Source organism: Pogoniulus pusillus, chromosome 22 (genome assembly GCF_015220805.1).
Source record: "Pogoniulus pusillus isolate bPogPus1 chromosome 22, bPogPus1.pri, whole genome shotgun sequence".
Classification (NCBI taxonomy): domain Eukaryota; kingdom Metazoa; phylum Chordata; class Aves; order Piciformes; family Lybiidae; genus Pogoniulus; species Pogoniulus pusillus.
In genome coordinates this window covers 11,130,029-11,146,810 of record NC_087285.1, presented here as the reverse complement: position 1 = coordinate 11,146,810, position 16,782 = coordinate 11,130,029, and the positions used below count along the sequence as shown (strand labels likewise).

At 54.4% G+C, this 16,782-nt stretch overlaps 1 protein-coding gene across 3 annotated transcripts in view; it reads left to right on the top strand.

The window, feature by feature from the left end:
* The window catches only part of PPP2R2B (protein phosphatase 2 regulatory subunit Bbeta), an 80,410-nt gene that overhangs the window by 23,670 nt on the left and 39,958 nt on the right, over nucleotides 1-16,782 (top strand). Inside the window, exon 1 of one of the 3 annotated variants that reach the window (XM_064161706.1) lies at nucleotides 5,547-5,723. The exons of the other annotated variants lie outside the window; for them this stretch is intronic. Within the exon in view, the coding sequence (XP_064017776.1) occupies nucleotides 5,654-5,723 (70 nt within the window). The 5' untranslated portion in view covers nucleotides 5,547-5,653. Of the gene's footprint in view, nucleotides 1-5,546; nucleotides 5,724-16,782 lie in introns of those variants that run through there. 3 annotated transcript variants of the gene reach the window in all.

Below are 16,782 nucleotides of genomic sequence, written 5' to 3'. Positions count from 1 at the left end.
CCTGTGCTACCATCTCCCCTGGAGACACCTGAAGGTTCTGTGCAGCAGGAAGTGCAGTTCCAGGAGCCATTGATGGAATCCCAATGTGGAATCGGAGATGTCTGGAGAGATGAATGCAATGGGATGAGGTGGGAGGGCAGGGATGTGCTGAGGCAGTGTCTGCCCTCATGGCTGTAGCCCCAGCCACCTTGTGAGCCCTTATGGGAACTGGGAACTGAATTTAGAGCCTGTGGCATGGGGAAGGTTGAACTGGGGGAGCACAACACTCCTTGACCCTCAGGTACTGCTCAGGTGCTTCCAACACAGTTTAAGCTGGAAGGTTCCCTTCTCAAGGGCTTTGCTTTGTAGGCTGTTACAACAGAGTGTGTGACTGTATGCAGACACAGGCATGATGTGAGCATAGTGCAGGGTCACCTGCTGATGTGCAGCCCCAGGCACAGCCATCATCCCTGAGCACTCCCGTCCTGGCCTCTGGGCTCATGGCTCCTGGACAGGGGCTGAAGGGCAGCCCCCATGCCATGGCTGCCATCCTGTGAGGCAAGCAAGCTGTGCCTCTGGGGCATGTGTCTACGTGGTCCCAATGGGGCAGGTGAATCAGAGCCTGCTGTGACGACTTCTGGTGATTTTTCCCGTAAGAGTTTCATGCTTAAAATCTGTCCTGAGTTCACCAGAGCATGCAGGAGGCTGGGCTGGCTTTCCAGCTGGATTTCAGGCTCAGCTCATTGCAGTGTACTGCCAAGAGACTGTGTCCTGCTGCCAGGACAGCTGGGAGCCAACACAGTTATCAGGTGCCAGCCTTTCACCCACGGACGGTGTTGCTTTGTGAAGTACCACCAAAAATTCACAGCCCCCTGTGAATGTCGAAGCAGTCAACAAGCAGATCACCACTTACAGGTCGTGTTTTCAGCAATGCAGCCAACAACTGCTTTCTTTAGCCTTACCCAGGTCTGTGCCTTCTGTGAAGCTTCCCTGATCCCAGTACAGGTCCCAAAGGCTGCTTCACCAAACAAGCAGATTCCTTTGCTTTGGGGAATGCAGATGCTCTGCTCATCTAATGCAGAGCACTTTGGGAGGTGTGTCTTGGTATGAACTAGTACATGATTGTCTTCACCAGCTCAATGTAGGCCAACAGGGGAATCCAAGAAACAAACTGTTGACTTCATTTTTCCTTTCTGTGTTCACTAAATTTATTTATTCAGCCTTAGACATCCTGAAATGGTCATCTCATAAACAATGTTCCACTGTCATCTTTGTCCCTTGTATTGCATTTCTCTGCAGCAGACATTGAGCATTAGGGGCAAGAAGCCAGTATTTGTGTGTTGCATGGTGCTGTGTGCTCTCTAGAGAGAGATGCAGTCCCCAGGAGACCTCCTGTGCTGGTGCCCACGCTGGTGTTTCATGATTGCATGCCGAGCCAGCATCAGGCAAACTGTGGCTTTCTGCTGTTAACTTTGGTGGAGTTTGTTACTCCATTAAAACCCCAAAGGGTACATGGGAGCTCAGTGCTGACGGAAGATCTCACCTGCAGCTCTGCTCAGAGTAGCTGTTTTAAAGCAAAATCTCTTTCCTTAGCAAGGACTGGTGCTCAACTGGTTCAGAGGCACTGGTGCTGTAATATGTGGCCTTAATTCTCAGAAGTGGCAAATCCTATTTACTGTGTAAGTATTTAAGCTAATTCTATCTCTGATGTGAAGAGCATGTGACAAACACTTCAGCTCGTAGCCTTGAAAGGACACTCAAGTCTCAGACCCTCATGACATATTCTGTGCCTCACTCCATGTTTGGGGTGTTGGACATGTTCTGCAGTGGATTTAGAAAGAACAGAATTTGTAATAACATAGATGAAATGAGTTTGTTATGGCTGCATCATCTTCAGAGTAAAGGAAGGAGTAACTGCTCACACTTCCCTCCTGGAAATGCTGTGTGGGGCACAGTTGCTGGGTGAGGGCATCAGCTGTGTTGTAGGAGTGACTTGGGAAACAGAAAGATGTCTTGACTTTAGAGGACCTGCTATTTCCAGATGGTTCTGCTGCCACCAGAGAGGATGGGTTTGATGTGGTGCATCCAGAGCTGATGATAACACAACCTGTCCATGCTGCACATGCATGTGCATGGTTACACATAGACACTCTGTCATGTGCAAAATCTGACAGTGCCAGTGCAAGAATGTGTGTGGCTTGCACTGACAGACGTGTCCCACGGGCTCTGTTGTAGCTGTCTGGGTACAGCTAGGGGAGAGCAAAGTGTTGCCTCAGGAAGACCTGGTCAAGGAGCATTGGCTGGAGCTGCTTGAGAAAAGGGCAGGACCAGTGAATGGGCAGAAGGAGGCTGTTTTCAGAGTCTGGAACCAACTGTTAGTGGGGAAAGAGTGAAAGCATGGAAATTTCTGCTGAAGTACCTCTGCACTGATCAGTGTCATTTGTGATGGAAGAGAAGGCACCTGGGGAGCAGGTGTTCCCCGAGCCAGGCTGGGCGTGTGGCTGCACTCGTTACTCGAGCACCGTTAATCGTGCGCAGCTTGTAGCAGTAGCAGGAGCAGCAGGTCGCAGGGGTGAAAGCCAAGTAGATCCATTTATCATTTGACCTTTGGGAGGCAGAAGTCTTTGCCTGCTTTGCCTTCAATGAACTGATTCTTCCCTTTTGTGCCCTGAGGTCCTGACCCTGGTTCTCTGTCATTTGTGAACAAGAGGGCTGCAGTTTGCCTGCTGCTCATGACCTGATGTCCCAATTGTTTTGATCTTGGTCTTCCTGCAGTCATGCTAATTAAGATTCATGTGACTGGGACTTCTTCCCAGACATGGTTTACAGCCTACCCGGCTTGCTTATGTGATTCGTAGGTGAAGATATGAGGAGCAAACTGACTTAACATAGTGGAGTCTGAGTTGACTCTTCTGGTGTGCTGCAGGAGAAACCCAAGGGCATAGTTTCAGAGCATGTCTGGGGGATGTGCAGGAAGCTCAGAAGCCTGGTAATGTGCAGTAGGATTCACAGATGTTCTCTGATGACTATGCAGCAGCCCAGCCCACAGGTGAAGAAGGTAGCCCTGCACAAGGCCTTCAGCAGAATGATGTTCACCTGTGCTGTGGCCACCTCAGTGACATGCTGCTTAGCCCCACAGAAACCTGCACATGGGAGCTTTGCAGCCTCTCATAACCAGTGGAGTGGAAAGTGTTCTGGCTCCTCAGGAGGTGTCAGAGCCTGGAACAGGGCAGACACTGGGGGGCTGGAGAACTGCAGCAGTTACAAGCTGACCTCTGGTGAATGTAATCTGCAAATGGATCCCCACGCAGGGCAGAGAATGCATTCGGTTATTGCACCTGGGCTTTAAAGAGCTGAGGATAAATGGATTTTCTGATGCAGCCCCTATGTGCCATGCATGACAACCAGGTGGCTGCTGGACGTGTGGCAGTGACATGGGGTGCAGAGAAACTTTGCAGGACCTGTGTATGCCTCATTTTAATTCTTGCACACTGGCAGAATATTTTATCTGGTTAGTAAAGGAGGAAGGGCTCAGCACATGTTGGAATGGAAACACAGAGGAGATAGAGCCTGCTGAGAAAGGGAAGGGGCTTCTGGTTTGTGTTTGTGCATCTTAAATGACAGTGCTCAGCGTTTGCAGAGGCTCGTGGGTCAGTCTTGTGACCAGGCTGACCCCTGAGGTCTGAAGTGTGGTAGTGTTGGCTCATTGAAACTCTGCCTTTATTTTACTTCTCTGGAGTGCAGTTGTTTGAGCTCAATGCTCCTGTGTCTCAGCTACACAGCTGCACACCAGCAGGTAGAGGCAATCCTGGGTATAGTAAGGTTTGGGTTGATTTTAACCTTTCTTTTTCTCTTTTCCTGTGGGAAGTCAGTTCCCTTCCTGTCCTTGTGGAGACCACAAGCACCAGGGTGTCAGTTCCCTGCCTAGAGCCAGCAGCAGTTTCTTGAGTTGTGGTGCTGTGTGTGGTCCTGTTCCCTACACTGTAGCATGCACCAGGAGCCAGCAGCCACAAGAAGGTGTTTTAAAGCATGATTTCACTGCTGTGACTCCATTTGTCCTGCAAGAGAGCTTTGGTGAACTCTGCCATGGCATCATGGCCAGATCCTGTGCCACGTCACAGTGGGCAAAGTCAGACCAACCTGTGAGTCTCGTCCACCCCATCCAGAGCAGCATCAGCCACCACCACGGTATATTTGCCTGCTGTCCAGAGATGCCTGATGATTGCAGTGAGGAACTCATGTTCCAGTGATGGCTCTGGGCATGGAGCCTTGGGGCTCATGCCTGGCTGGTGAGTGCTTCTGGCTTGTCACATCAGTAGTGATGCCCGCAGCAGTGAATGGCCCATGGAGTGACGTGATTGACTGACAAATCCCTGAAGGTGTAGACACACATGAATAATGCCAGAGCTCTTCAAGGTGCAGTTTTACACCGCTTCTTGTCAGCCCCTACATGACAGCATGTCAGCCAGTGTGCTGGGCAGGCTGGCAGCTCCTACCCTGGGGCATCACCTTTCCTCAGCAGGTCACAGCATGAGGCACAAAGAGCTTTTCCTGTCTTCTGCTTCTTGTCTGAGAGGATCCACATGTTCCTCCAGAAGGCATGTGGCAATGTGATGGTGCTGTGGAGCACTCAGTCCACAAGCTGTGCATACTGGTTGTACTGGAGTCCCTGAGCCTTCTCCCTCAGAGGTGCTTCCCTGCAGTAGCACCTCCCAGGCAGACAGTGTGATCTCCACAGAACCCTAACGTGGGCTGTAAAATCTTGTAGCCTCCCAATGAGATTCTAATTGCGACTCCAATTAGAAGAATTGCAGCTGCAGCACAGCACTGTCCAGCCCTGCTGTCTGTTTCTCCTGCATCTGTTGGTCCCCCATGGGTGCCAGTAACAGTAAAGCAACCTGCCGTTGGGGCACTGGGCTGTGAGGACAGCTCCTTTGCCGTGACAGAGCTGCGTTCTGCCAAGGCAGGTGCTGAGCTCCGTGGCTCGTATGCGTTGCTCTGGCCCCATACTGTGAAGGGCTCAAGGAATACCAGGTCACTGTGCTTGCAGCTAGGCACAGAGTGCAGAGGTGCCGTGGGGCCTGTGCCCATGTGTGCCCAACTCCCCCGTGGCACCCAGCCAGTCCTCCTGCACAGAGCAAGGGGCTGCTGGTTGGTTTTACCTCTGACCGCAGGCGCAGGAGCTCACGGAAGTGGAGTTGGGAACTCGTCCTCCAGGAATTTCTCCTGTGTCACCAGTGGCTCGGCCAGTGCCAAGGCTCATTTCCTCCCGGACTACGCCAAGACACAAAACTGACCCCAAGACATGTGGTCCCCCACTAGGGCAGCGGTGCGCAGCCGGGAAGGGAGCATCCCCGGGACAGAACCATTCCCCGGGGCAAGGGCAGAGGCAGCGCTGCGCCCCGCCCGTCCGGGATGTGCCGAGCACGACGGGACGGGTGGAGTGCGGCGCTGCACCGGGCCGAGCCCATGCTATACCGAGTCAGGCCGAGCCGAGCCGCTCCGTGCCGAGCCGAGGCGTGCGGTGCCGTATGGGAGGAGCCAACGGGCTCCGCCGCCCCTGCGCCCCCCCCACCGCCGCATTTCGCGGCCGGCCGCCGGAGCAGGGCGCGGGGGGGGATGATGGATCCGCGGCTGCGGCTGCTGACGCCCCGCGCCCGCCAGCCCGCCGTCAATGGAGGAGGACGTTGAGAGCCGCAAGATCAGCGGCAGCTTCCTGCGGGACCACAGCTATGCCACGGAAGGTGAGTGGCAGCCGCTGGGGAGGTAAACCGCCGCCCGCCCGCAGCAGGTTGGGGACGCCCCGCGCCCGTCCCCGGTTTCCCGTCCCCGGGTTCTGCTCACATTCGCTCCGTCCCTCTCTCGCCGCTTTCCCCGCGCCCTGGCCGCGCTGGCAGGGCTGCTGCTGGCCGGGCACCGATTCCCGCTGGGCCGAGTCGGGCAGCCCCGTGGTGGCTTGGCCCGGGTGCAGCGTGGGGGTCCCGGGGGTCCGTGAGAGCTGCGCCCTGCGGCGGACCCGCTCCGGTGACTCAGCAGCGCCGGTGCCTCTGGGTCTCTCCCGCCGGGGCGGGAGCCGATCTTACAGGGCTCCGGGACTCCCGCACCGCTCAGCTGGGCTGATGCTACCGGAGCCGCGGCCGCTGCCGAACCGGAGAACCGGGACCCTACCGCCCGGAGCCTTTTGCCTTCGCTCGGCAGCTGGAGGGAGCCGGGGCTAAGGCCCCCCCAGCCCTGACCCCGGTCGCCGGGGCGGGAGCGGGGCGAGCCCGGGACTCTCTGCTGCAGCTCCTTCCCCGACTGAACAGGGCCAGTGCCCTTCCAGGACCGGGCATTACTGGTGGCTGCTGGTCTCACTGGGAGCGGGAGGCTGCGTTCATGGCCTCGGCGGGAAGTCCGTGGCCGGGGCTGTGCTGGCACCGGGAGGAAGCGGGCGGCTGCCGCTGGCACCTGCGTTACGGGCATCGCTGAACAGCTGTCTCGGGACCGGTTTTCCTGCAAAGCTTCTGCAGGCAGCGACGCCTGTGCGGAGCCGCGCGTTGCAGGGGCGAGGAGATGCCAGGGCTGTGGCCACGGGCAGTGGCACAGCCCGGTCGAGCCGCGGGTGCAGCCCAGCCCGGTTTCCCGTGATGCAGCCGATGTGGCCATGTTCGGCTCATCGCGAAGGGAGCTGCAGCCTGCACATGACGCTGCAGCCTGCCACAAAGAGACGGGCTCCACAGCCGGGTGGGGACGGAGGGGGCCAAGCTACCGCTAGCCGAGGAGCTGGTGACTTCACAGCAGCTCCACCACAACCTGCTTCTGCTCCCTGGCTTCAGGAGGGAAATGCAGCTGCTGTGAGGCAACATCAAACACCACTCCCATCCCTCCCGGCAGCACTGACCCCTTGCGTGGAACTTCAAAACCAAGCTCCACACCAGAGAGTCTGAACAGATTTATTAATAGCTTAATTAGCCGTTGAAGAGGCTTTCCCTTACTGTCTCATCCTCCTAAGGCTCTATAGAGGAAGCCAAGGCAGACCAGGCTTTGGGAATTGTATGACTCTGGCACATAGCTAAAGGAGGATTTATCTTGGCTTAATGTAGTAATGGAAAGCTTTGGATACCTGGTGAGCCACAGAAAATGATCCTCTGTGGGTTCCTATTGCTCGTGTGTGACTGAAATGTAAAGACTGGTGTTAGCAGCCCCCAGGGGCAGAGAGGTGACACCATGGGGCTGGTGGCAGCTGGACAGGGAGGCTACACTTAGCCTCCTACCTATCCATTTGCCAGGGACGTTTCTGAGAGGGATAGCAGAAGGTGGTGCCTCAGGAGAGCAGAGTGGGAAAGATGGGGCTGAACTCATGGGCTTTTCAGGTAGCTGGCTCATATCACCTGCTGCTCTGCTCCATGGAAGGATGACTTTGCCGTTGCTGCATCAGAAAAGGCAGCTGCAGTAGCCAGCAAATGCAAAATGGCTCTGCAGCTGCCCTCTTGTGACCTGCTGGAAACTTGGTTCTTCTGGTCAGAAGGATGGAGGGTTGAGGTGAGTCTGAAGTGATTTCAGCCTGTGGTACCAGGACGGCTGGGGATTTTCCAGCCCAAGGTTTCAGTCATAACATCCAGCCTGTCTAGTAGTCCATGGTGAACTTCCCCAAGCTCTATGCCGGCATCTTCAGAATTACTTTGTGTGTTATACTAGAAACCTGCAGCAAACCTCCCTCCCACAAGTGCTTGTACAGTGGTGGTTCTGTTGCTGTTGTGGGGCTGGAGGAGGTATCTGAGAGTGCTTCGTGGCTCCCTGTGTGCTGAGAGCTCCTTCTCCCCTCGTGGTGTTTAAGACTTCTGATTCTTCATGTGGTTGTTCTGCTGGAGGAAGGCTGAACACACTTTGAAATGGTAGATCTTGCTAGGGTGGGAAAAAAAAATAAGTGTGGTTTTTTTTTTTTTCTACACATGAAAGTAGCATCAGCCTAAACTGATGTGGTTTGCAACTCATCCTCTGCTTAAAACAAGTCCTTCTAGGTGCTATTGGGGAGCTTTGGAAGACTGGCTTTGGAAGTGGAAGTGTCTCTGGGGTGTCAACAGAGGGAACAAATGGGGTTATGTAATTTGGCTTAGTGAAGTGTTGTTGTCACTTAAGTAGGTCTGGTATTTTCATGCAAATGTGGGGCGAGGGTGGCATTTCAGGAGCACGCAGCTGAATGCCTCCTCTGGTGTGGTGGTGCCCGGAATACTGCCAATGGAGGAAGCGCAGCCCCTGTGCTCTCTGTGCTTGGGCTGCCACGGATCGTTGAACTGCTGAGATGTGGTGCACATCGTGCGGCTGCTGTCGCAGAAGTAGCCCTGTGAGCTGGTGCCAGCGTGGTGCCAGCGAAGTTGTGGCTCAGAGCTCACAGTGCTGCCCTGGAACAGCAGATCTCACGTGAAGGATGTTCAGAGGATATACTTGGTTTGTTCTGCTGCATAAATCCATCCTCATTCGCTGTTCTGCTGAGTGCCCAGCCAAAAGTAGGACAAATTGAGACTATTTGCATACAAATCAAAACGTTTGAGTAGCTTCCACTTTTAGACTTGCTTGCTAGAGATGTTGAAGGGCTCTTCACCCACCCATCCCTGCCCAGTACTGGCCCATTTCCAGTAGCTTGTCCCAAAATGCCCATCTCCTGAAGTCTTCGAGCTGTGTCACCTTTTTGTGTAGCACTGCTGTCCACCTGGCAAGTCTCCACATTTTTTGGTGTCTTATAGTTGGATAAATGCCATCGAACAAAGGAGGAATGGTGTGAACACCCCTTGCTGTGTGCCCTGCCTTGATGAGAGTGACAGGCTCTGTGCTCAGCAGGTTCAGGTGAGACAAGAGTTGTGGCACTTGGGCTCAGACTGGGAGGACACCGCCTGAGGAATGAGGGTGTTCAACCTCTGTAAACATCCACCCAGTTGCAGGGCAGGGTCTTTGGTAGAGGACAGATGTTGGCTTGGGGGAAGTGGGTCTGGTGGCAGGGCTGATTTGGGGCTGGGCCAGGCTGGCACCACCCAGGAGCATGACCAGGAACATAACCTCTGTGCATATCTCCCTTCAGGCTGCTCTCTATCTCTGTCCCTACCCCCTTCTGATGCTGTGGGATGTCCTGGGCTCTCTGTGGAGAGCATGCAGGGTTTGGCCCATGGAATCTGCAGTTAGGTGCCCCTTGTGCATGACCTGGTATAGGTGACAGGAAGGCCTTGGCTGGTACTGCCTGGGGAAGGTGGCACATGGGAGAACCCTGGGAGGATTCTCATCTCATGGCCATGGTGTGAAGCCAGCTGTCCTAATGCCATCCTGACCTCCCACAGAGGAATATCCCTGTCTTCTGACAGCTCTGCCAAGGAAGTATCTCCCATGTTGACACAAGCACAGCTGTGCCAGGGCTATATGGCTTTGAGGACATGACATACCCCCTAGATGGGAAGACCGTGACACCCCATGGCTGCTCCCTGCACCCCTTCTCCCAGCGCTCTGGCTGATGCCCCATCCAATCCTTAATCTCCTTGAGGAGCATTTCCCAAACTGAATAGATTTTGCCGTTGATAAATCCATCACTAAGCCTTCATTTCCTTTTCCTGCTTTAATCCTGTTACTTCCAGCTGTAACCCCCTCACTTCTCTCAGTCATTCCCATCCTGCCTTATCCCTACCTTGCCATTGTGCTGTGGGAAGGAGCAGTGATGCTGGTCCCCTTCCACCCTGATGCCAGGGATGTGGCCATGCCAGTAGTCCCACCAGCTGAAAAGCACTTCTGGGTACCCATGGCTGTCAGATGTGTCACAGCCTCCACTTACGGCAGAGGATGGATCCAGGCCCTTCTGTTCTGTTCTGGAAAAGAGAAGCATTCCATGCCTCTACAACCTGACCAACTGGTCACAAGTTTCCTTGCTAGTTGATTGTGTGCCTGTTCTAGGGATTTTCTACTCTTTACCTCCCCATGTCCACTCCAGCTCATGGGATGAGCTGCAGAAGCAGCCTGTGGTCATACTAGACCCATAGTATCTGCTGGGACCCTAAAAGCTTATCCTCTTTGCTGTGCAGTTTGCTGAGAGCTCTCTGTGGCAGCTGTGGTGGCATTTGGAGGACCTGTGTGTAGTCCCCTGCCCAGCACCAAGCGAGGTGCTAGCCCAGCACTGAGTCAGGGCAGAGCTGTGGAGCACTTGTGCCAGAAGGAAGCGGGATGTTGTTTGAGGAGCAGCTAGGTTGGGCTTTCGTTAGTCTGGGAATCTCCTCAAAGTTGTTGTTTTCTCACATAAGCACACTGATTACGAAACACAGTCTGTCCATTATGCTTTGATGTACATGTGTGTCCTGTGCTTAGTCCTCCCTTCCTCTCCCTGAGCCTGGGCTCCAGCTGGGTGGGAAGGACCCAGGGACATGGCTCCTTCTCTCTAATCCAGGGATCACTGGGAGGAGAGCGGTGACTCGGCCCTGGCAGTGCCCTACGTCAAAGCCGACTTGGGGATACTTTAATCCAGAGATTAATGAGAGAATAGCTGTGCCTAGGGAGTCTGTAATCCTGGGATTACCCAGGGGCTGGGAGCAGGCAATAATGTGGCTAGGACCCACCATAGCTGGGTTTGAGAGCCCCTGGTCACTGGTGATAGCATCTGTGGGGCTCACACTGTCCACAGGCGATGGCGTTCGCTTTGTGCAAGGACCAGGTCAGGACCTACTTCCTCTCTGGTAGTGAGAAAAAGCTGGGTCACTCCCATCAGGCATGGACAGCTGTGTGGAGTGGTCTGGTCCTAAACCTCACACATCCCTGGTCCCTGTTGCTGTAGGGGCCTGTCTGCTCTGGGGACAACTGCATCAGGTTAAAACACAACATTGGTCTTTCCTGGACATGCTGTGAGTGCTCACATGACACGCCCAGAGGTGGGGGCACTGGGAGCTTGGTCCTCAGGTTTCCACATGGGACTGTTATACTTGGTCAGATGAGGACACCCCGGGGGCCTTCCCCATGCCTTTCCTGTCCTGGTCTCTGTTTCGTGCTTTGCCTTGAACATCTGTGTTCCTGAGGCAGCTCCTGTGGTGATGTCCAGGCTCTGCAGCATGCTGGTGTCTCATCATGGAGCTCCTTGGGCACTCCAGCTGATCTTTCCAGGCTAGAGTGACCCTGTTGTGCTGGTGCTGTGTGGTGTGAGAAGGTTGGCAGGTGAGGCAGTGTTTTGTGCTCCTGGCCCATCCTGCAGCCATTGGTGTGTGCTTGAGGTGATGTGGTGGTAGAGGCACCAGGAGTGCCAGGGGCAAACTTGTGAAGGTCCAGTGGGGCTGCAGTCATATGAAAGGGAGCAGACCTGGGAAACGTTCCCATGGGATAGTCAGCCCTTGTGATCTTTCAGCATCTGCAAGAGACTGGCCAAAGTCATGGAAACTATCAAGGTTTACCAAACACATGGCTCTGGAGGCCCCTGAGCTGCACCTTTTTAAAAGTTGGAAGAGAATGCAAGTGGAAATACCTTATGTGGTTGTCCCATCTGTGTGTCTCTCCTGCTGTCTGCTGGAGATGGGACACTGAGCTGGATGTGCTTTTGGTTTGACCCAGTATGGCCTTGCTCCTGGACAAGGTTCTTGGGGCTGCTTGTGTAAACAAGAGTCCGCATCTCTCTGCCAAACCCCTAGTGCCTTCTCCCCAAAAAGCTGGTGAAGTCCTGTGACTAGAAGGTCAGGAGGTCTGCCATGACACCCAGGTTATCATCATCCGCCTGAAACTGTGAGAACTAGAGCAGAAATGTGCCCCTGGCACAGGGCTGAGTGGTGTTCGTCTCTGGTAACAGATTTGTGGAAGAGATCCTTTCAGAAGGTTAGTCCTAGCTCCTGGGTCACTGGTGTGGGCTGGTGGCCCCAGTAACCACTGCAAGAAGTGTGTGCTGGTTGGCACAGGGGTGAGGTGGGCAAGAGCCAAGGTGCATTGGTGAGCAGGGTGCTGACCCAGCGGGTTAAAAATAGCAGCTGCTCCCACCCTGCTCCTCCCCATCTTGGCTGCCGCTGGGAGATGCAAGTGCCAAGACCAATGTGCTGAGCAGGCACCTAGCTGCAGTCAGGGCTGCACAGAGCTTGGACACTGCAGGGAGCACTAAGCAGTGCCACACAGATGTTGGCTGCTGCGTGTCTGGAGAAGGGATCTGGGATGTCCAACAATGCCAAAACCCTTCTGAATTCCCTCAGCATCAGTGTGCTTTTGTTGTGACTGCCAGGCACCCAGCAGCCCTGTGCAGTGGCACCTGAGTCCTTCCAAAGTCCCTGTGAGCTGGGGGACTGTCAAGTGCCCTGTCCTGGAGCTGGGCAGCCAGAGCAGAGCAAACCTGGGACTGACCTGGGCATGCTGTGCCTGACCCTAGCACTCCTGGACAGGGTGAGATGCCACTGTGGCTGTCCTGCTCCTGCACCTGGGCGCCGGAGACACTGAGCACGTTGCTCATAGCTTGTCAGAGGTGCCAAGCACAGCTGGTGTCTTCAGCCTGGAGAAGAGGAGGCTCAGGGGAGACCTTATTGCTCTCTACAACTACCTGAAAGGAGGTTGTAGCCAGGAGGAGGTTGGTCTCTTCTCCCAGGCACCCAGTGACAGAACAAGAGGACACAGTCTCAAACTGCACCAGGGCAGGTTTAGGCTGGACATTAGGAAGAAGTTCTTCATGTAAAGAGTGACTGGCACTGGAATGGGCTGCCCAGGGAGGTGGTGGAGTCCTCATCCCTGGAGGTGTTTGAGGGGAGGCTACACGAGGCACTTTGTCCCATGGTTTAGTTAATTAGAAGGGTTGGGTGATAGGTTGGACTCGATGATCCTCGAGGTCTTTTCCAACCTGGTTAATTCTGTGATTCTGTGAAAGGTGTAGCTGAGCTGCTGCAGTCAATGTCCCCACTCAGAGTTGTTCTTCCAACACCCTGCTTGTCTTTCGTCTGGTGGATTGTGATTGTGACTTTTGGAGGGTCTCTGATTGAGCAGTTTTGTTCTCCTGCAGCAGTTGCCGTGTCACAGATGGGGCAGGGAGCGGTGCTGTTCCTCCTGCATCGTGCCCTTTGAGTCCCACTGGACTAGTGGGACCTTGTGTGGCATGGCAGTGAGTGCAGGGAGTCTGGGTGCTGTTGTTGTCTTTGACATCACCGTGTTATTCCCTGTCAGGTTTGCAGTGGCATTCAGCAGCTGCCTGAGCTGGGCGATGGTTCACATTGCCCTTGGCACTTCAGACAGCTCCTAACCTGAGCGGGCTGCAGCCCCTCTGCCGGGAGCAGCTCAGGCGAGTGCAGCACAGTGCCAGGCAGGTGGCACGGCCTGGGGTAACACCCTGCAGGAAAGCTTTGTGGTTTTGGTGAGGCTTTCCTACAGCCTGGGTGTTTCTCATAAGCAATGCAGGCTTTTCACTTCCCCTCCCCTTGACTCCATGGGTTTCTTAATCCACTCAGCAGTGTGGTGCTGCCTGAGCAGGGCTGGCCCATCTCAGACCTTGGGCTTGTCACAGGTGCTCCAGTGGAGGAGTGTGCTGCCTGTCCCTGCCCACACTGCCTGTCTCTGCTCTCACTGCCTCTCCCTGCTTGTGCTTCCTGTCCCCAGGATGTTGCCTGCTTCTCATCGTAGGAATGGAGGCTCTGCCAAATTCTAAGAGGAGCTGCTTGGCCCTTGCTTGGAGCTCACGTGTGTGTCTGTGAAGGAAATCCCAAAGCAGCCACCACTCCTTGGTGTCATGCCCACTCTGGGTCAGTGTGAGACCACTCAAACAGTGCCTAGTTGAGGAGTTTAGCGGTGGAGCAACTGTGGAACAGGAGTACATCTGATGAGAGGGGCTCATGATGCTTCCTTTGCCTTTCTGTGTGCAGTGAACATAAGTGACAGTCACTGGGAGGGACAATGGGACCCTCTGGCTATAGCCTTTCCTGGCACAGCAGGGCCTAGCACAGGTCTGTGTGATCTGTTTCTCTGGATATAACTGCTCAAGCCTCCTGCAATTGCCCTCACTTCAGCTTCACCCTGTTTTGGGGCCAGCTTACCAGGCTGTGGTAGATCTTTGAGGTGTCACATGTGCCTTGGGAAGGAAGATGCCAGAGAGGCTAGAAGCTGTTGAGGGGCTGCAGGAGTGCAGGCAGCAGGGCCTGGCAGAGACCAGAAGGTCTTTCCCAGGTGGTGGTAGATCTGGCAGGGTCCTGCCTCAGTGGCAGGGCTGCCTGTCTGCATTGCACAGAAACTGCCGGCAGCCTTTTTGTTTCCTTTAGAAAGGGTTTCCTCGCTCGCCTGTGTGCAGCATGGCAGCGGCTCTGCAGCGTCAGGGAACAGCTCCCCTGAGCTAAAGCAGATCCTGTGAAAGGAAAGGTAGCAGGAGCAGAAGCCAGACACCAAAGCAACAGCCAAAGTCCCATTTCAATCTGCCTTGCCCTGGATCCCAGAGGATTCCCCAGTGCAGCCATAAAATGCAACCACGATCTCCACTCCCCGCAAATGCAAACCAATCGCTGTGGTTTCCCTGCCCCTGGACCTGTCCCTACCCATGCGTTCTGAGTAACAATAAAACGTTAATGGAGATAAAGGCTCTTATCTCCCCTGTGTCTGTTTTGTCATTGGAATAACAACTTTAACTGCTAAGAGTGCTGAGATATATAGACGCCAAGCCTGCTCAGTGAACATAAATCATGTTCTGTAGTGCCCATTACTAGTTCATGCTGCTGTGTTATCTGGAGCCAGAGTGGGTGTTAACCCTCTCATAACATCCTCAAAGGGGGGGGAGGGTTAAATAATTTTGTAGTTCAGTTTCAAAATGCTGTTGGCTGCCTGGTTTGATCTGCAGCTCCTTTAGTGCAGGGGTACTGAAGTGGAATCTGTCCAAAATGCTGAAGTACAACAGTGGTGGAGCTGGACCTAGCACAGCCACCGTTTGAGCTGCATCTTCAGTTGCACCAGTCCCACACATGTGGCTTCCCCAGCATGTTCTTTTCCAGGGCTTTGTAGGTTTTGGAAGACCTACAAAGTGTTTAAGCTTCATTTTGATGTTTTCAGTCTTGATGTAGAAGCCCTCAGAGACATACCCATTGAGGGCCAGACAAACATCTTTGAGTTGTTGTTTAACATGTCGACCCCTCTTTGGGTAGTGCCCTGGCCTGGTCCTGGCCCTCTGACCATCCTTGGGGATGGGGCAATGTCCACTGTGGCACCCAGTGACAGCCAGCTTGAGACTGGTGTTCTGTGCCCCATGTTGGATGATCTGGGTGTCTTGGCTATCCCTTGGTAATGGCCAGGGCCAAGGATGGTGGTCAAGACTCATGGGCAGCTGTATCACCAGGCAGTCCCGGAGTGAGCAGCCTTGGTGGTGAGTCCTGAGGCATTTCCTGTGTTCCTCTGTTGGCTCTGTAAGCCAAGTAACCTGCCTGGCAAGCCTGCTGCTGGACCAGCACAGAGTGCCAGCCAGGCAAGCCCCTTCTACTGCCACTCTCCCAGCACTCCCAGCTGATGAGCAGTGCTAGCTGCGGGGGCAGAGGCTGCACTGGCAGCCTGAGTAAGTTCACAGAACCACAGAAACACCCTGGTTGGAGAAGACCCTCAAGATCACCAAGTCCAACCAATAACCCTACTCTACAAGGTGCACCCTAAACCATATCCCCAAGCACCGCATCCAAACGATCTTTAAACACATCAAAGGGACTCAAACACCACACCAAGGAACTCAGTTCTACCATCTGAGGACAGGAGGGAGGCTGGGAGAGGCAGAGGAGCCAGACCTTCCTCTATGTTCTTCTCTTCCAACCCTACAGGTGTCAACTGATTTCCACCTTGCTGGCAGGTGGAGGAAGCCTCTGTTCTGAGATGATTTGTGACTCCTGACACTGAATCCCTGCACTTGCTGTTCCAGAGCAGGAGGTGTGATCTGCTGCTTGAGGTTAAATATCAGCAGAGGTGGAAGCTGCTCTGACCTGGCTGGCAAGCTGTCCATGGAACCGTGCACCTGTGTGAGATCGGGGAAATGGAGGAGGGAGAATGAGAGAGGAGGTTTCTGAGAGCCCTCCTTCCCAGTCCTGAATAAACTTGGCCCTGCTTGCAGCAGGCTGGCAGACCCTTAATTACAGCACCAGCACGAGCAGTGGTGCTCTGTAACTGGTTCCCCACTGAAATCGCTGGCTGGCAACAGCACCATGCCAGCTGTCTGCTCGCAGTTGCTGCCGCTGGTGCAGAGCAGCTCAGGGAGATGCTCTCAGCTGGAGGAGACAAATAGTGCAGGTGTCCAGGGCTGGCTTGGTTGCTTTGCCCACTTTCTTGGCAGAAGCCAGAGTCTCACTGCATAAACCCATCAAAATCTTCACTGGCACCCCTGCAGCAGCTACTTTCTGCACAAAGTGATTGTGTGAGGAGGCACAGGGATGAGTGAGGACCTGTGCATCGCCAGACAGAGATGTGCTGCTGAATTCTGACTGCCAGACAGAGATGTGTTGCTGAATTCTGGCTTGAAGTTGGAGAAGGTGTGTGTCCCCACCCCAGCCTTAGTCATGCTCTTTGCCTGTACAGCCACCGAACCAGTGTGATTCCAATGTACTGAGACATGGCCATGCAGTGATGGAGTCTGACTGCCTCAGCAGTGCCTCTGAGTCCCAGGAGCTTTGTTGGGCTGGAAGACACTAAACAATGCTCTGAGCCTGTGATTTCCTCATCCCTGTGCTCTTTGTGTCAATGCAGAAAGCAGACATGGGGCTGGGCAATGTGAGACAGTTGGAAGCCCAGTTGCTGTGAGGAAGATCCTGACGGTTGCTAGCAAGCACATGAGGCTGTGCTGAATGAGAAAGCTGGAGAGAAGTCATCTCTCAGCCAGGCTGGCCCAGCACT